At 59.1% G+C, this 17,914-nt stretch overlaps 1 protein-coding gene across 1 annotated transcript; it reads right to left on the reverse strand.

Annotated features, from left to right (window-relative positions):
* Window positions 1-10,104: 10,104 nt before the first annotated feature.
* MISP (mitotic spindle positioning) lies at window positions 10,105-15,055 on the reverse strand. The gene is made up of 4 exons (XM_075998181.1): window positions 13,396-15,055; window positions 12,323-12,453; window positions 11,304-11,342; window positions 10,105-10,745 (listed from the first exon to the last, which is right to left on the reverse strand). Exons 1-4 carry the CDS (start codon window positions 15,053-15,055, stop codon window positions 10,656-10,658), a joined length of 1,920 nt encoding a protein of 639 aa, XP_075854296.1. The 3' UTR covers window positions 10,105-10,655.
* Between the last annotated feature and the right edge of the window lie 2,859 nt (window positions 15,056-17,914).

Raw genomic sequence — 17,914 nt, forward strand, 5'->3', positions numbered from 1 at the left:
TCTCTGTGAAGTTGCCTGTTCCAATCATTTTTTTTTAATTAAAAAAAAAAATTTTTATTTTTTGCCGGGCACGGTGGCCCACGCCTGTAATCCTAGCACTCTGGGAGGCCGAGGCGGGCGGATTGCTCGAGGTCAGGAGTTCGACACCAGCCTGAGCAAGAGCAAGACCCTGTCTCTACTAAAAATAGAAAGAAACTAATTGACCAACTAAAAATATATATACAAAAAATTAGCCGGGCATGGTGGCGCATGCCCGTAGTCTCAGCTACTCGGGAGGCTGAGGCAGGAGGATCGCTTGAGCCCAGGAGTTTGAGGTTGCTGTGAGCTAGGCTGACGCCACGGCACTCACTCTAGCCTGGGCAACAAAGCGAGACTCTGTCTCAAAAAAAAAAAAAAAAAAGGTCTGGACTCCCAGGCTGGAGTACAGTGGCATCATCACAGTTCACTGCAACCTCAAAGTCTTGGCCTCAAGTGATCCTCCTGCCTCAGCCTCCCGAGCAGCTGGAACTACAGGAAAGCACCCCCAGCACCATAGCCACCTAATTTTTTATTTTTATTTTTGTAGTGATAGGGTCTTGCTGTGTTGCCCAGGCTGGTGTCAAAATGTTGACCTCAAGTGATCCTCCCACCTTGGCCTCCCAGAGTGCTGGGATTACAAGTGTGAGACACCACACCTGGCTTGAACATCTATTTTTGATTCCTTTGGGTATATACTCAGAATTTCAAGCCCCCAAATATGTAATGCCCAGAAAGGCAGGCACTGACCACCCAGCATGGACACCCTACTGCTGGCTGCCCCTAGGGAGCCAGGGAGGACCCAGAGGTGGACCAAGGGACCGGGGAACCGGGCACCCCAGCCTGAGTGCAGCGACCCTGTCTGAGGGAGTCCTCCTGGGCGCAGTGTTCTTTTTTTCTTTTTTTTCTTTTTTGAGACAGAGTCTCGCTCTGTTGCCCAGGCTAGAGTGAGTGCCGTGGCGTCAGCCTAGCTCACAGCAACCTCAAACTCCTGGGCTCAAGCCATCCTCCTGCCTCAGCCTCCCGAGTAGCTGGGACTACAGGCATGCACCACCATGCCTGGCTCATTTTTTCTATATATATTTTTTTAGTTGTCCAATTAATTTCTTTCTATTTTTAGTAGAGACGGGGTCTTGCTCTTGCTCAGGCTGGTTTTGAACTCCTGACCTCGAGCGATCCACCCGCCTCGCCCTCCCACAGTGCTAGGGTTACAGGCGTGAGCCACCTCGCCCGGCCTGGCGCGGTGTTCTGATTCCAGGCCCGTGGCCGCACAGGTGAGCGACCTATGGAAGCAGCGGCCACAGTGGACAAAGTATGAACAGTGGCCTCCCCACCCCCAGTTTTCTATTTGGTTTGGCAGAAAGTGGGGTTTGCAGCTTCGCATCCAGGGTTTGGTGCAGATTTGCTCACGAATGTTGTACCGTGAGCCGGAGGGTGTGTGTGTCTTCCAGAGACCTCTTCCCAGTGTCCTACTCAAGTCAGGGACAAGCGCACAGAGCTGGGGTTCGAGTCCTGGCCCCAAGGTTGCCGTGCTCGGTGACTCAGGACAAGTCAGGGTGCTTCTGGGAACCTCGGCGTCGTCATCTGTGGCTGAAGCCCCGCTCACCCGGTCGCCCTGCTGGAGGGAAAGCTGACGCCACCATTGGCAGACCTTCCCCTCGGGCCACTCGCACCCTGAGCCTCCTTGCCTGCAGAATTTATTCCCGATTAAAACATTTACTACTTTATGTTAAACAAGTCGTTTTGTCCAAATACACCATGGAAAGACTCGCAAGGCAGACCACAGCCCGGGAGAGGAGACCCGCATCATCCAACACGTGACTCGGGCCTAGGACACGGAAAGAGCTTGCACAAATCAATGATTAAAAAAACAAACACCCAAACAAGTCGGTTTGAGAAAATGGCCCAAAGACATGAACAGCGGACCCTGGAGGGGACAGCCGATGGCCATGGGACGTACCGACAGTGCCCACCCACAGAGGAGTGCGGTGCCACTGCCACGCGCTTGGGGACGGGCCCTCCTCGGGGGTGCAGCAGGGACTGTCCCCGGAGGGCCACCCCTCACTGGCCCGCTCAGCTGCCGCCTGCCAGGCTGGAAACCGGAGCTCTCTCATCATCTGGGGAGGGAAACTGAGGCCAGGTGAGCGGAGCACCGGGGCACCCACCCCTCCTCCACCTGTTCATCTAGCAAACATTTATTCAGCACCTACTGTGTGCCGGGCCACGGGCCGGGTGCACCCTCTGGTGCTCTCTAAGGTCAGTGTCCTGGGGGCCGTGAGCCTGGGGACCCCTCCCACCTCCTGTCCCAGACTGACACGGGAACCCAGGCTCCAAGGGCCCCTCGGCGGGGGCTGCTCACCGGACCCACGAGGCGGCTCCTCTCTGGGTCTCGGGTTCCTTGCCTGTGGAATGGGAATACGAACCTTCCTGCCCCTCGGGGCCATTGCGGTCAGTCTCTTACTCAACCATTTCCCCCAAGCAACTGCCGTGGGATGAGGGGACAGTGGGCAAAGACGTGAAGGTGGCAAAGGAGCCCCGGGGACATGTGGGGAAGGTGTCCCAGGTTGCAGGAACAGCACATGCAAAGGCCCTGGGGCAGGACATCACCTGGCGTGTTGGAGGCACAGCGAGGAGGCCCGTGTGGCTGGAGCAGAGTGAGGAGGGGAGAGGGAGGGGGAGGGCGGTGAGGGGACAGGGTAGGTCGTGCAGGGCCTGGTGGGCTGCAGGGAGGACTTGGGCCTTGCCCCCGGGGGAGGTGGGAGCCAGGGAGGGCTGTGGGCAGAGGAGGGACAGGACTGACTCAGGTGCTCGTGGCGCCCTCTGGTGGCAGCTACAGGGAGGACAGACTGGGGAGTGAGGGCGGGGTCTGAGATGGGGCGGAAGGGACTGGGCTGGTCCAGGGAGGACAATGGCCCATCCCAGGTGCGGGCAGGTCTACACAGCATGCTTGAGTGGTTTCCCTAAACATGCAGTAAATGGCTCCTGTGATTGTTAGTAACATGCCAGCACTTGAAGGCCTGAATGAAGGACTGACCAAATGAATGAATTGGGGGCTGTGTTGCCTGTGGACTTTGGCCTCAGGCCACGGGAGCCCTAGAGTTGTAGAGGGATAGGGGAGTGCGCTAGGGTCACTCAGGAGTTCCCTGCCCCTGCCCTGCTCTGACCCCCTCCAAATCCCACAGGGCAAGTTGCCCACAGCGGCGAACTGTGCTGGCTCATGCCTGTCATCCCAGCACTCTTGGAGGCTGAGGTGGGAGGATCACTTGAGGCCAGGAGTTCGAGACCAGCCTGAGCAAGAACAAGACCCCGTCTCTACTAAACAGAAAAATTAGCCAGACATGGTGGCACCTGTAGTCCCAGCTGCTGGGGAGGCTGAGGCAGGAGGATCACTGGAGTCCAGGGGTTGGAGGCTGCAGTGAGCTGTGATGACAGTGCTGCACTCTAGCCTGGGCGAAATAGCCAGACTCTGTCTCAAAAAAAAAAAAAAGAACAAATATTTAAACCTAAAATAATGCTGTGAGTTTCAATACATCTACTTTTCAATTTTTCCTTTTTTTCAAACTACTTAATTAATTAATTAATTAATTAATTTTGAGGCAGAGTCTCATTTTGTTGCCCAGGCTAGAGTGAGTGCTGCGGTGTCAGCCTAGCTCACAGCAACCTCAATCTCCTGGGCTCAAGCAATCCTCCTGCCTCAGCCTCCCGAGTAGCTGGGACTACAGGTATGTGCCACCATGCCCAGCTAATTTTTTCTATATTTGTTAGCCCATTAATTTCTTTCTATTTATAGTAGAGATGGGGTCTCACTCTTGGTCAGGCTGGTTTGGAACTCCTGACCTTGAGCAATCCGCCCGCCTTGGCCTCCCAGAGTGCTAGGATTACAGGCATGAGCCACCACGCCCGGCCTCGAACTACTTTAATGTTCTGTAATAAATAGCCATTAACATACATTTTAAAAAATGAGACAGAGTCTCACTCTGTTGCCCAGGCTAGAGTGAGTGCCTCAGTATCAGCCTAGCTCACAGCAACCTCAGACTCCTGGGCTCAAACAATCCTCCTGCCTCAGCCTCCTGAGTAGCTGGGACTACAGGCATGCGCCACCATGCCTGGCTCATTTTTTCTATATTTGTTGGCCAACTAATTTCTTTCTATTTTCAGTAGAGATGAGGTCTTTTTTTTTTTTTTTTTTTTTGAGACAGAGTCCCGCTTTGTTGCCTAGGCTAGAGTGAGTGCCATGGCGTCAGCCTAGCTCACAGCAACCTCAATCTCCTGGCTCAAGCAATCCTTCTGCCTCAGCCTCCCAAGTAGCTGGGACTACAGGCATGCGCCACCATGCCCGGCTCATTTTTTTATACATATATATATTAGTTGGCCAATTAATTTCTTTCTATTTATAGTAGAGACAGGGTCTCGCTCTTGCTCAGGCTGGTTTCGAACTCCTGACCTCAAGCAATCCGCCCGCCTCGGCCTCCCAGAGAGCTAGGATTACAGGCGTGAGCCACCACGCCCGGCCTAGAGATGAGGTCTTGTTCTTGCTCTTGCTCAGGCTGGTTTGGAACTCCTGACCTTGAGCAATCTGCCTGCCTTGCCCTCCCAGAGTGCTGGGATTATAGGTGTGAGTCACTGAGCCCTGCAGGTGTGGAACTCTTTTTTTTTTTTGAGACAGAGTCTCGCTTTGTTGCCCAGGCTAGAGTGAGTGCTGTGGCATCAGCCTAGCTCACAGCAACCTCAATCTCTTGGGCTCAAGCAATCCTGCTGCCTCAGCCTCCCGAGTAGCTGGGACCATAGGCATGCGCCACCATGCCCGGCTCATTTTTTTATACATATATATATTAGTTGGCCAATTAATTTCTTTCTATTTTTATAGGAGAGACGGGGTCTCGCTCTTGCTCAGGCTGGTTTTGAACTCCTGACCTCGAGCAATCCGCCTGCCTCGGCCTCCCAGAGTGCTAGGATTACAGGCGTGAGTCACTGCACCCTGCCCATATATTAAAATTTAAAAGTACATAAAAACAGGTACAAAAGGAGGCCCGTTTTTCTGCTTGGTCGGTAGGGATCAGTGCAGCCCTGTTCACCGGCACCATCCTACCCTCTGTTGCCACCAGCAGCCCGGGGATGTTTTGTGGACACAGGGGCTGGTTTGACTCCTGTCTGGGCCTGGGAGGGCGCTGGGAAAACACCCACCAGTTGGAGGAAGCAGCAGGTAGGTTTCCCGTGGGCAGGGCTAGAGCTGGAGCCACATCCTTGGTGTTTGCCGCCCTCTGGTGGCAGTGTACATCTGCTCCTCTGCCTCCACGCAGGAATTGCATCTAAGTCCCTGGTTGTCTGGTGAGGGCTGGCTTACTTACTTGGTCAATAGCAACAATGATCAACATGTATTCAGCAGTGATTGTTCTCCAGGCACCTGGTAACCCTCATAACATCCCCTGGCACGGTGATGCCAGTGTGGCTACCTGTACTGACAGATAAGGAAACTGAGGCTGAGAGAAGGGGTTGGCCTTGCTCATGGGCACCTGGGGATAAATGGCAGAGGGGGGACTTGATCCTGGGCTAGGAGCCTGAGCTCTCAACAGTGAAGAGGAACCTGAGGATGCTGCTTGGGGCCTGGAGCCAGTTGCCTGGAGCCAGCTGAGCCTGAAGCTGGCTCTACTCAGACGTTTCAGTTACAGGAACCAGTAAATCCCGGTTTTGCCAAAGCCAGTTTGAGTTGCTATGGAGAGACCCTTGGCCATTGCCAAATCTGATGTTAGTTCTAACCCCGTTCCCTCCCATCTGCTGTGAGAGCCTGGATGAGTTACTTAACCTCTCTGATCTCATGGCCCCCTCTGTGTAATACCTCTGAGAATGTAGTGGGCAATGACCTTCATCTAAGCTGTCATTGCTCATAAGAGCCTGGTCTATATGTTTGTTTTTTTGAGACAGAGTCTTGCATTGTTGCCCAGGCTAGAGTGAGTGCCGTGGCGTCAGCCTAGCTCACAGCAACCTCAAACTCCTGGGCTCAAGCGATCCTTCTGCCTCAGCCTCCCAAGTAGCTGGGACCACAGGCATGCGCCACCATGCCCGGCTAATTTTTCGTACATATATTTTTAGTTGTCCAATTAATTTCTTTCTATTTATAGTAGAGACGGGGTCTCACTCTTGCTCAGGCTGGTCTCGAACTCCTGACCTCAAGCAATCCGCCCGCCTCGGCCTCTCAGAGTGCTAGGATCACAGGCGTGAGCCACTGCGCCCGGCCTATATGTTTTATGTCTATGGATGCAATGCTTTCTTACCACTTTGAATTTTCTTTTTCTTTTTAAAATTTATTCATTCATTCATTTATTTTTAGTAGAGACAGGGTCTTGCTCTTGCTCAGGCTGGTCTCAAACTCCTGAGCTCAAGCAATCCTCCTGCCTCGGCCTTCCAGAGTGCTGGGATTACAGGCGATGAGCCACTATGCCCAGCCTGTTTTGCTTTTTAGATCGTAGTAAGGCCGGGCGAGGTGGCTCACGCCTGTAATCCTAGCTCTCTGGGAGGCCGAGGTGGGCAGATTGCTCAAGGTCAGGAGTTCAAAACCAGCCTGAGCAAGAGCGAGACCCGTCTCTACTATAAATAGAAAGAAATTAATTGGCCAACTAATATATATAGAAAAAATGAGCCGGGCATGGTGGCGCATGCCTGTAGTCCCAGCTACTCAGGAGGCTGAGGCAGCAGGATGGCTTGAGCCCAAGAGTTTGAGGTTGCTGTGAGCTAGGCTGACGCCACGGCACTCACTCTAGCCTGGACAACAAAGCGACACTCTGTCTCAAAAAAAAAAAAAAAATCGTAGTAACACTTACCATGACATCTACCCTTTTAACACATTTTTTTTTTCTTTTGTAGAGATGGGTGTCACTATGTCGCCCAGGCTGGTCTCAAACTCCTGGCCTCAAAACTGATATTGCAGGCGTGAGCCACCGTGCTGGCCTTAACACATTTGTAAGTGCAGGATGCAGTGTTCGTCGCGCACAGAACGGGGTCTCCGGTCCTGTCGGCCCAGACGAGCTTGTGCAACAACACAGTTTGACCCCTGGAGCGACGGCCTCACTGTCGCTGTGTTTATAGTGAGCTGTAAGTCGGGTCCTGCCCACCCGCCAGCGGACCAACCATGTGGTCCGTCCACACGGAGCATCACTCAGCCACGAAAAGGGACGAGGCTCCGACACAGGCCACAGCGTGGAGGGACCCTGAGGACCTCGTGCTCAGTGAGAGACGCCAGACACAGAAGGACACACAGTGTGAGACTCCGTTTATATGAAACGTCCAGAACAGGCAGAGCCACAGAGACGGGACGTGGATTCGTGGTCGCCAGGGGCTGGGGAGGGGGTGGGGAGGGACTGCTGATGGGGACGGGGTTCCCTTTGGGGTGGTGGAATGTTCTGGGATAGACAGAGGTTGCACAACTCTGTGAAGATACTAAAATCCACTGAATCGTAGGCTTTTTTTTTTGAGACAGAGTCTCACTCTGTTGCTCAGGCTAGAGTGCCATAGTGTCAGCCTAGCTCACAGCAACCTCAAACTCCTGGGCTCAACTGATCCTCCTGCCTCAGCCTCCCGAGTAGCTGGGACTACAGACATGCGCCACCATGCCCGGCTGGTTTTTTCTATATATATTAGTTGGCCAATTAATTTCTGTTTATAGTAGAGACAGGGTCTCGTTCTTGCTCAGGCTGGTTTTGAACTCCTGACCTTGAGCAATCCGCCCGCCTTGGCCTCCCAGAGTGCTAGGATTACAGGCGTAAGCCACCACGCCCGGCCCTGTAGGCTTTTAAATACACGATTTTATGTGATGATGAGTTTTATGTGATGAGTAAATTTTATCTCACAAGAAACAAAATCACCAAAACCACTTCACGGAGGGTGGAGCTGGAACGCACGGAACACACCCAGATCACCGGCGCTTGGAGGAGAGGCGGTGTTGCGGCCCGGGCAGCCCCTGGTGCCCTGTGGCCACCCCAGGGGGATCGACACCCTGTGTGCTGGTGGGCGGGGAATTCCAGGCATTGCCCACGCCCTGGGGACAGCGGTGGGACTCAGGCTGGGGTTGCCTGTGGCGTAAATGTCTGAGCACGTGGCCTGCCCGGCATGACCAGGCCCCTGTGGCCCTGTGCCCCAGACCCAGGCGACCAGGCCCCTGTGGCCCTGTGCCCCAGACCCAGGCGACCAGGCCCCTGTGGCCCTGTGCCCCAGACCCAGGCGACCAGGCCCCTGTGCCCCAGACCCAGCAGCGGCCGGCTCCTCTTTCAGGCCAGCGGAGAATGCATCCTGCTTCTGGGAGGCTTTGGGACAAGGAAGGGGAGAGGGAAAAGAAAGAGAAAGAGAGAGAGCAGGGAGGGCGTGACAGAGGGACACCAACCCCGACTCTAACACCTGCTTCAGAGATGCAGGGACAGACGCAGACAGAGCTGGGGACAGCCGGTGCCGGCCAAGCTGCAGCCCGGGGTTGGGTGAGGCTGGGTTAGGGTTAGGACGGTGGCGTGGCGCAGGGTGAGGCCAGAGTGGGGAGTGGACGTCACTTCCTGAGCGGAAGCGGCGCTCAGTGGTGTTTCTGGAACTTCCACAACCCAGGGCCACCGGACAGTCGAGAGGGAGTCCAGGAGGCCTCGTGCAGGGGACAGCCTGTGCGACAGTCCTGGGCGGCCCTGGCACAGGTGATGGAAGGTTGGTGGAGCAGGAGGGACACAGAGACCCTCTGTGGTGGGCAGAACAATGGCCCCCAAAGTGTCCACATCCTGGTACCTGGGGCCTGTGGGTGCGTCACCTCCCATGGTCACAGGGACTCGCAGATGGGATTAGGTTAAGGACGTTGAGACTGGAGGTGACCCTGGGTGACCCGGGCGCCCAGTGTCAGCACAGGGTCCTCCCACGAGGGGCGGGAGGGGTGGGCAGAGAGACTGGAAGACGCTGCTGGCTCTGGGGGGAGGAAGGGCCCTGGGTGGAGGGACGGGGCGGGAGACGGCTCTGCCTGGAGCCCCCGGAGGGAGCGGCCCTGCCACGCCCTGACTTTAGACTTTTGCCCACTGGAAGTGTCAGGTAGTAAATGTGTGTCACTTCAAGGTTTGTCGTGATTTGTCATACTGGCCAATGGAGACACGCCCTCCCAACAAAGGGTCAGAGGGGCGGGCTGGGCGCAGGAAGCCGTGGGACCCCCCAGGGTGCGTGAGGGACGCGCCCACGCTTCTCCCCACAGACACAGGGCCCGCCTGTGTCACACGGGTGTCCCCGGGGATGGGGTCCTGCCCCTCCCTCCGTCTCCGCCTGGCCATACGCAGCCCCTCCGCCCCCTTGCCTGGCGGCTGGGGGCCCCCACAGCCCCGCCCCTGCCCTAGCTATTTCAGGCCGCATCTGCCGCCTGGCCGCGTGGGCCTCCCTGAAGATGGGTTTCTTAAAATAGCCGTTGTCGCAGCTTTCCCTGCAGCAGCGGGCGCTGCGGAGCCGGGCCGGGCGGGCGGGCGCGGGGCATGAGTAACGCCGGCTGCTCCCAGCAGGGCCGAGGCCTGTCCTGGGGGGTCTGAGGACGTGTTCCTGCCGCAAGGCGCCAGATCTGATGTCCGTGTCCTTGTGCTGACAGCCCCACCTAAACCAGCTCGTCTGCCTGGGCCTACCATTATCCCCGTGTGCGGAGGGGAAACTGAGGCAAGGGCGGTCAGGGCATCCCCCAAGGCCACAGCCTGAGCAGCAGGACCCAGCCTCCCTGGGAGTGAGCCTGGTATACATGTGGAGCCCAACTAATCACCCCTCCAGCCTCCCCTGCCGCCATGTGGGCTGGGGACTCAGCAAGTGCTTAATAAATGCTCCAAGTACCACCACCGACATGGTAGCCAGGGCTAAGTGAGCGAGCCGTTAGGGGAGGTTGGGTCCATGGCCGGCGTAACAGAGGCGGCCACTCACGATTCAGTCGCCCAACAAGCACGCACTGAGCCCCTCCTGCATGCCGGACGCCGGGGACGCCCCACGTGGCCCCAACACCCCATCGCGGGGCTCGTGGCGCAGTGGGGTGGGGTCGCCCAGAAAATGCAGACAGGGAGGCTCCGCTGCTTCATCGCAGCAGGCGGGCGGGCAGGTTTATTTCTCAGCGGACACGGACAGTTTGGGGTGTGGCAGAAAGCCCCCTTCGGCCCCCAAATGGAGCCTTTTATCTGGCAGGCAAAGGGGGACCCTCCTCCGGGGACCCCCCTGATGTCAGAGCTTACGCCCCGGGGTCTCCTCTCGGATCCGGATTCCTCCCACCCAAAGCTCCTGGGGGCCCAGTACGCCACCTCCCTCCCCAGCGTCGCTCCGCCCTCCCGCCTTCCCGGCAGAAACCAACCACTTCTGAAGTTGGCAGCTCCTTATTTCCCGCCAGAGCGTTTGGCAAAGTCTCACAAGCAAAAAGGATTGGCGGGAGGCCCATTTCATCCCTAGCTGTAGACCCCGAAAGTAGAAACGTTTCTCCAGGAAAATAAAAAATGGAAAAGAAAACCCTCCAGCCCCAAACGAATCTCCCACGGGATTGTTGGCACAAGATTTGTGGTTCTCGGATTGTGGATTGAAACAGGGACTGTTACAGTGGGGGCTCGGGGGACAGGCTTGGCAGTTCCCACAGGGGTCAGGGCAGGAGGGTGGGCTCCCTGTCCCCGAGCTCAGTCCTCGTCCTCACTAGCGTAGATGCGGGATTCCCAGCGTTCAGCCATGGCGTTCTTGTGGCGGGTCACCCGTGTGGCTTCCAGGATCTGCACGAGAGACATGAAGTCCTCCATCAGGTTCCGAACCCCCCCAAGAGATCTCCCCTCACTGCCATCTTATAAGCCTAGAGCAGGGGTAAAGTAGCACAATCCCCTCCTTGGTTTCAGACCCTCTACTCCTAGTAATGTGACCAAAGAGTGTGGTAACTCATGCTGCGTTCCATGGCAGGGAAGACACCTGGGTCTGGCGTTTTGGATCAGTTCTAGGAGGGCCACAAACATATTCCATATATCAACTGGGGGAGCTGGGCTTCTACACACATGCAGATTCCTCACTCCCTCAAAGAAAGTGACTTTGTTTGGGGTCTAATCTGCTCGAAAGTCTTCACCATCTGGTAAAGAGGTTTCATCTGAACCTTTCTCCTAATCTATGCCCGTGGCAGGCATCAAGAGCAGATCACAGCAAAATCCACCCAGGCAGACAGTAGTAATTGATAAGATACCAGAACAGTCCCCACGCCCAGGAGACAGGGGCTTTGGACAGCCCCTGTGTGCTTGGACCCGAGAGGGGTAGGCCTGAGCCCTCACCCCCAGGAGTGCACTCACCTCCGAGTTGATGCCATCCAAGGGGTTGATGCCGGCGTACTGTGGGGAATGAATGAGTAAGCAGGGGCTCTCCTGCCCCGCCCAGGATTCCACACCCAGCCCCTCCTCCATCAACACGTGGGGCAGAAGGGAAGGCGTTCCCTGCCCACGGAGTCACTGCAAGTATCCCATGATCACCCCAGACTCAAGGCCACCCTCCACGCTGTTCCCTCATACTGTTCCCTGTAGTGCAGCCTCTGCCCGACATTCCCAATGATTATCCCTTATAACAAAGACGGCGGCATCTGTGGCTCTCTGACTGTGGCCGAGCGCCTGACACACACGACCCGTTTCATCTTCCCACAGAGGGTCAGACGGGGATTCATTTTATGGAGGAGGAGACCCGGGGCCAGAGAGGGGCAGCAGCTTGCTCAGGGCCACACAGCCACAAGTGGCAGGGCTGAGACTGCACCGGCCACTGGTCCCGTCCAGGCTCCCAGGTGGGGCTGTGAGCAGCAGGCGAGAGTGGCCGGGGTGCGTGTCCCTCTCTGTGGCGTCCAGGGGGAGCCCAGGGAGGCCTGTGGCCTCTTGGCTACCAAGGTGGGATTCGGGGTCGGGCTGGGGTCGTGAGCTGCATGACCCCGGGCATCGAGGGCACCGCGGGGCCACGGCTGCGGCTCGTGCCGCGCCCGAGTGGACGCGTGGCACGTCGCACCTGCAGCGTGGATGACCATGTCAATAATAAACAAAGGTGAAAATACTAAACACATTCAAATGACGATGGTGACAGTGATGACAGACTGTCCTTTGATGACCTCACGGTGGGGAAAAGACCCCTCTCGGTGGCCCCTGAGAGCAGAAACCAGAGCCGCAGAGACGCCCGCTGATCGCCCCACACCTGACATGGGGGCGACTGAGGCACAGCCCTGCTGGGGCAGTAAGAGGGACAGCGCGTGAACACAGGTCACACTTGGGTTTCCGCGGCCGTGACCGGGGGGCCGTCAGACCTCAGCCTGGGCCCGGGCCGGCGCCAGACTCACCCACTGCTCCTTCTTAGTTCTCCGCCCGGCAGCGCTGTCCGCCGCATCTTCGTTGGCCCAAGCCACACCCGAGTGCGGGTGGACGGGGCTGGAGAAGGGTGACTCGGACACTGAGTAGCTGCCCATGATGCCTGGAGAGGCAGGAGGGGGCGTTGGGAGGGTGGAACCTGGGGAGACCCCAGCTGGGGACAGGGTCTCTGACCAAGTGGCCAGAGAAGTTAGGGAGGCAGGGGGATGGGCAGAGGGCCACCGCGCCAGGTGAAATGCATGATTTCAGGCCAGGTGCGGTGGCTCACGCCTGTGATCCCAGCACTCTGGGAGGCTGAGGTGAGAGGATTGCTTGAGGCCAGGAGTTTGAGATCAACATGGGCAACACAGCGAGACCCCATCTGCACTAAAACTAGAAAAACTTGCTGGGCCTGGTGGCGTCTGTAGTCCCAGCTACTTGGGAGGCTGAGGCAGGAGGATTACTTGAGCCCAGGAGAAGGAGGCTGCAGTGAGCTGTGATGACTCCACTGCTCTCCAGCCTGGGTGACAGAGTGAGACTCTGTCAAAAAAGAAAGGAAAGAAAGAAAGAAAGAGAGAGAGAGAGAGAGACAGAAAGAAAAAAAAGAAAGAGAAGAAAGGAAAGAAAGAAAGAGAAAGGAAAGAAAGAGAGAGAAAAAGAAAGGAAAGAAAGAAAGCAAGCAAGAGAAAGAAAGGAAAGAGAGAGAAAGAAAAGGAAGGAAAGAGAGAAAAAGAGAGAGAAAGAAAGAAATGAAAGAAAGAGAAACAAAAGAAAAGAAAAGAAGAAAAGAACCATTATTTCATATTGACAGGAGGAGCTATGGACCAAGAGGTAAAATGTCTGTGAACATTTATGCGCCTAACAACAAGGCACCCAAATTCATAAAGCAGAACCCTCAGGGCGCAGCCGACAGCCGTCTCCAAACTCTCCAGCTACGTCGAGCAGGGGACGGAAGGTCACGGGAGCCGTTGCGGGCCCAGCCCTCCCGACATCCCCAGCTGCGCCCCGCCGCCCCTCTGCTCCCCGCGAGCCCCAGCGGGGCGGCCTTCGCAGGGCCCGTCCTCACCGGACGCCTGGGAGGAGCTCCTGGAGCCGAGGCCGAGGTCGCAGCCCTCCCTGGGCGTGGGCGAGAAGACCTCGGGGAAGAGCGCGCTCCTCCTCTCCTCCGCCACCTCGCGCTCCCGGCGCAGCACGCTCTCCACCTCCCTCTCCAGCAGGTCGGACGACGGGGACCTCTGCAGCCTCCACGCTGGGCCCGCGGGCCCCTCCCGGCCCCGGCCGCGGGCGTGCTCGGCCTGCGGGGGCGCGTCGGGGGCGCGGAACCGCAGGGGCCGCAGGCGGAAGTACTGCCACCGCACCACCCCGCCGTCGGCGGCCGCGGGCCCCCGGGGGCGCTTCGGGCGCTCCTGCTGTGCGCTCAGCGGCTTTCCAGAGGATTCCGAGAAATGCCTCCGGGACCCCACGGCCTTGGGAGAGGACACAGCCGTGGCCGCCTCCGCGGAGAGGTCGCCGGGCTTGCCGGGCGCGCCTCCCAGGGCAGAGCGCTCGGGCCCGGGGCTCCCGGGGTGGAGGTACGGCTGGTAGGCGTCGGGCGGGATGCGGTTCACCTTCCGCACCGCCGGGACAGCGTCGGCCGCCCGGGCGTCCGGGCCCGGGCCGAGGATGGCGTCCGAGCTGAGGGCCCTCCGGAGCCCAGGCGGCGGGTCCTCGGGCGCCCAGTCGGACGCGGCCGGCCGGCCCACCTGCAGGCCCTCCCGCCGGTGGTCCTCCTCGCGCTGGGTGCCTTGCGCCATGTCCCGCTGCACGTAGAGAGACGGGCGCCCCCGGTCGCGGCGCGGGGCGGCGGCCAGGCTCACCGCGGTCAGCAGCGGGCGCGCGCGGATCTCCACCAGCTCCGGGGGCCCGGCCGGCCGCCGCAGCCCCCTCTGCGCGCGCAGGTCCGCCTCGCGCTCCTGGGCCAGGCGGATCTCCCGCTCGATGGGCGTCTCCTTGGGCGCCTCCGGGGAGTCCGCCCGGTCGCCCCCGGCCTGGGCGCCGGCGGGCGAACCTCGCGGACGCTTCTCTGCCCCGACCGCCGCCTTCACCTGCGGCGTGAGCGGGACTGCAGACCCGTTGGCCAGGTGGGGCCCGTTGGCGGCCTTGGGGGCCTGGCCGGTGCCCGGCGGGGCAGGTGTGGCGGGCATCCTGGCCGGTGGCTTTCGGGCGCCCTCGGTGCTGGCCTGCTCCAGGCTCAGGAACTGCTGCCTCGCGGCCAGGAAGTCGATCTGCTCCCTGTCCACGGCGTCCTCCTCCGGGTGTGGCGGCCGCAGCGGGCCCGGGGCCCCGGGGTCTCCCCGGTCAGGGGTGCCCCGGAGCGTGGCCACCGTGCCACTCCTCCTGACTGCCTGGCCCTGGATGACGGCCCAGCGCTCCCGCTCCAGGTCCCACGGCCTCCCGGAGAGGGTGTCCCTGGCGCCCCGGTGGTACCCCTGCACCTCCAAGTCCTCCTCGTCCTCCGGCTCCGCGGCGTAGCTGTGCACGCCCCAGGACGCCCCTGTCCGTGCCACGTCCGGCCAGGCCTCCCCGGCTGCGGGCCACGCCTGCGGCTCATCCTGGCCCCAGCCCCCGGCCTCGGGCCCCACACCCACCAGCCGGAACGTGTAGCGGGTGTCCCCGTCCAGCACCAGGCCGGTGACGCGTGGGGAGCCGGGCGTGGCCAGGATGGGGTGTCTGGTCACTCGGTCCATCTCCTCGGGCTGTGGAGGCCTCTGGGCGCTCTGAGCAAGGAGAAGAAAGGGACACCCGGGTCAGCGCCCATGGGGGGAAGAATAACTTCCAGCCCTCAAAGGCAGAAGCCGCAGCCGCAGGCATCTCCTATCCCAGCCACGCTCCCTGTCGCCCCGCACTGCGCTGAGACCCTTCTGCGATTCCTTTCTTTTCTTTTTGAGGCAGAGTCTCGCTCTGTTGCCCGGGCTGGAGCGCTATGGCGTCAGCCCAGCTCACAGCAACCTCACACTCCTGGGCTCAAGCGATCCTCCTGCCTCAGCCTCCTGAGTAGCTGGGACTACAGGCATGTGCCACCATGCCCGGCTAATTTTTTTCTATATATATTAGTTGGCCAATTAATTTCTTTCTACTGGTAGTAGAGACGGGGTCTCGGTCTTGCTCAGGGTGGTTTTGAACTCCTGACCTCGAGCCATCCGCCCGCCTCGGCCTCCCAGAGTGCTAGGATTCACCTGTGAGCCACCGCGCCTGGCCTAAATATGTTTTTCTATATATTTTTAGTTGGCCAATTAATTTCTTTGTATTTTTAGTAGAGACGGGATGTTGCTCTTGCTCAGGCTGGTTTCGAACTCCTGACCTTGAGCGATCCTCCCGCCTCGGCTTCCCAGAGTGCTAGGATTACAGGCGTGAGTCACCTCAGCCAGCCAGATATTTTCATTTGACATTTGCAGATGGCCCCTTGCTGAGCAATGTCAGGTGGGGAAACTGAGGCCTGGAGAGGGACAGTGACTGGCAGAGCCTCCAGTTTCCTGGCTCTCACGTCCAGATCTCTCCCCTGCACCTGCTCAGCTGGACGCCTTGTCCCATCCCAGCCAACACCCCCACCCCACCCCGCACCATAAAGCCAGGACTGGCAGGGGAACGCCCTGGACCTTGTCACACTGGGCATAGGTGCCATCTAGGTGGCACCTTGACCCAGTAACCCCAGCCCTTTCCCAGGGGTCCAGGTTCCAGGAGCCTCTGGAAGGTCACACCCTTGCCCTCACACTCTTGTGCTCCCAGCGGCTCCAGGATACGGTTCTCACACCTGGCCCAGGTGCTCCAGGCCATCGTCTGGACTCACCACAAAACCCCAGATGTGGCCAGGCATGGTGGCTCACGCCTGTAATCCTAGCACTCTGGGAGGCCGAGGCAGGTGGATTGCTCAAGGTCAGGAGTTCAAAACCACCCTGAGCAAGAGCGAGACCCCGTCTCTACTATAAATAGAAAGAAATTAATTGGCCAACTAATATATATAGAAAAAATTAGCCGGGCATGGTGGCGCATGCCTGTAGTCCCAGCTACTCAGGAGGCTGAGGCAGGAGGATCGCTCGAGCCCAGGAATTTGAGGTTGCTGTGAGCTAGGCTGATGCCACGGCACTCACTCTAGCCTGGGCAACAAAGTGAGACTCTGTCTCAAAAAAAAAACAAAAACAAAAACCCCCCAGACGTCGCAGGTGCCTCTGCTCCAAACCCAACCTCCTCCTGCACTCACAGCTCCCGACCTTGAGCCCTGGGAGTGATATGTCCTCCAGGAAGCCCGCCCCATTGTCCCTCCCCCAGAGCCGAGGTCCCTTAGGTGCCAGGGCCTGCACTGAGCACCCAAAGGTGTACCTAAGCACCCTTGAGGACAGGAACCTTCCCCAAGGGCACAGGGACTTTGGAGCTTCCAAAACAGCCCGGTTGCTCCTGCCTCTGCCGGAGCTGTTACTTGGATCCGCTGCCTCCACACGGACCGTGTTTAAGGCCCAGCTGAGCCTCCATCCTAAGGGGCAGTGAACACACAGCTCCACCAGCCCTCTCCTTGGTGGCCCTGCGCAGACCCCGAAGGGCTGGGCAGGTGTCAGTCCTGACCCCGCACCTGGGGGCTCCCTGAGGAGGGCAGGTGACAGCAGGAGCGTCTGGTGAGCAAGCGGCGGTGGTTCCCGGTGGGGCAGGGCACGGGTGGGGGCATCACTTCCTCCCTGCTCATTCCTCTGGTGTGAGTCACCAGCCGGGTGGGTGGGGCTCACACCTGTGCCTCGGGTTCAAGGCCTCAGGGCTCGTTTACAGCAGAAGAAACTGAGGCCCAGAGAGGGGAAGCTGCTGGCCCAGGTCACACGGCAATGACAGCAGCAGGTTCCCACAGGAGCCCTCCTGCCTCCTACAGGAAGTCCCCTGGGCTGCCCCGCCCTGCCCTGCACCTTCTCGATACCTGACTGAAACCAGGTTTATGGTCCCGGGTGCCGCATATCTGCTTCCTCATCATGCCACTGGCTGCCCGCCCGCCCAGGGCAAAGGCCCCCTGCAGGGGTTCTGGCTGGGACAGGGCGGGTCGGAAGCAGGGACCAGGGCTTCCTCTGTCCCAGCCCCCGGCCCCCTGGGCTCTTGGCAGGACAGAGCCCCCCATGCTTGTAGCCACTCTGGCCCCTTGGGGTCCCAGCCTGAGCCCTTGCCCAGTACCCCAAACCTGGGCCGTGCCCCACCTTGATGCTGGGCTCAGCGGGCGAGCCCCCACCCACCCCAGCCGCGCCCAGGCAGAGCCCCCAGCACCCCAGGCGGAGGGAAGCTGCTTGCACCGGCACAGGCACACAGCCCGCCCTCCTCCTGCATCCGGGAACTGCACCCCAGCCCCCCAACAACTGCCCAGAGCCTCCCAAGCAGGGGCCTGGGCGGCACCCACAAGCATCTCCCGGAAGTCCCTGGGATTTGCAGACCCGAGGGGCTCTGGGCTTTGGCCGTGGGTGGGCCCGCCTGGTCCAGAGTTCAAGGGCTTGAGGCCCAAGGCCTGGGGTGGAAACTGAAGCCCCCACAAGGTTTGGGGACGGGGCCTCTACTCCCCGGGGTGGGGGACGGGCACCGAC

Source organism: Microcebus murinus, chromosome 27 (assembly GCF_040939455.1).
Source record: "Microcebus murinus isolate Inina chromosome 27, M.murinus_Inina_mat1.0, whole genome shotgun sequence".
NCBI lineage: Eukaryota > Metazoa > Chordata > Mammalia > Primates > Cheirogaleidae > Microcebus > Microcebus murinus.

Coding starts and splice junctions, on each gene's coding strand:
- MISP (XM_075998181.1), bottom strand. CDS start 15,055: ATGGACCGAGTGACCAGACACCCCATCCTGGCCACGCCCGGCTCCCCA. Junction 11,343..12,322: donor GAACTAAGAAGGAGCAGTGG/GTGAGTCTGGCG, acceptor CATTCCCCACAG/TACGCCGGCATCAACCCCTT. Junction 10,746..11,303: donor TGGATGGCATCAACTCGGAG/GTGAGTGCACTC, acceptor TCTCTCGTGCAG/ATCCTGGAAGCCACACGGGT.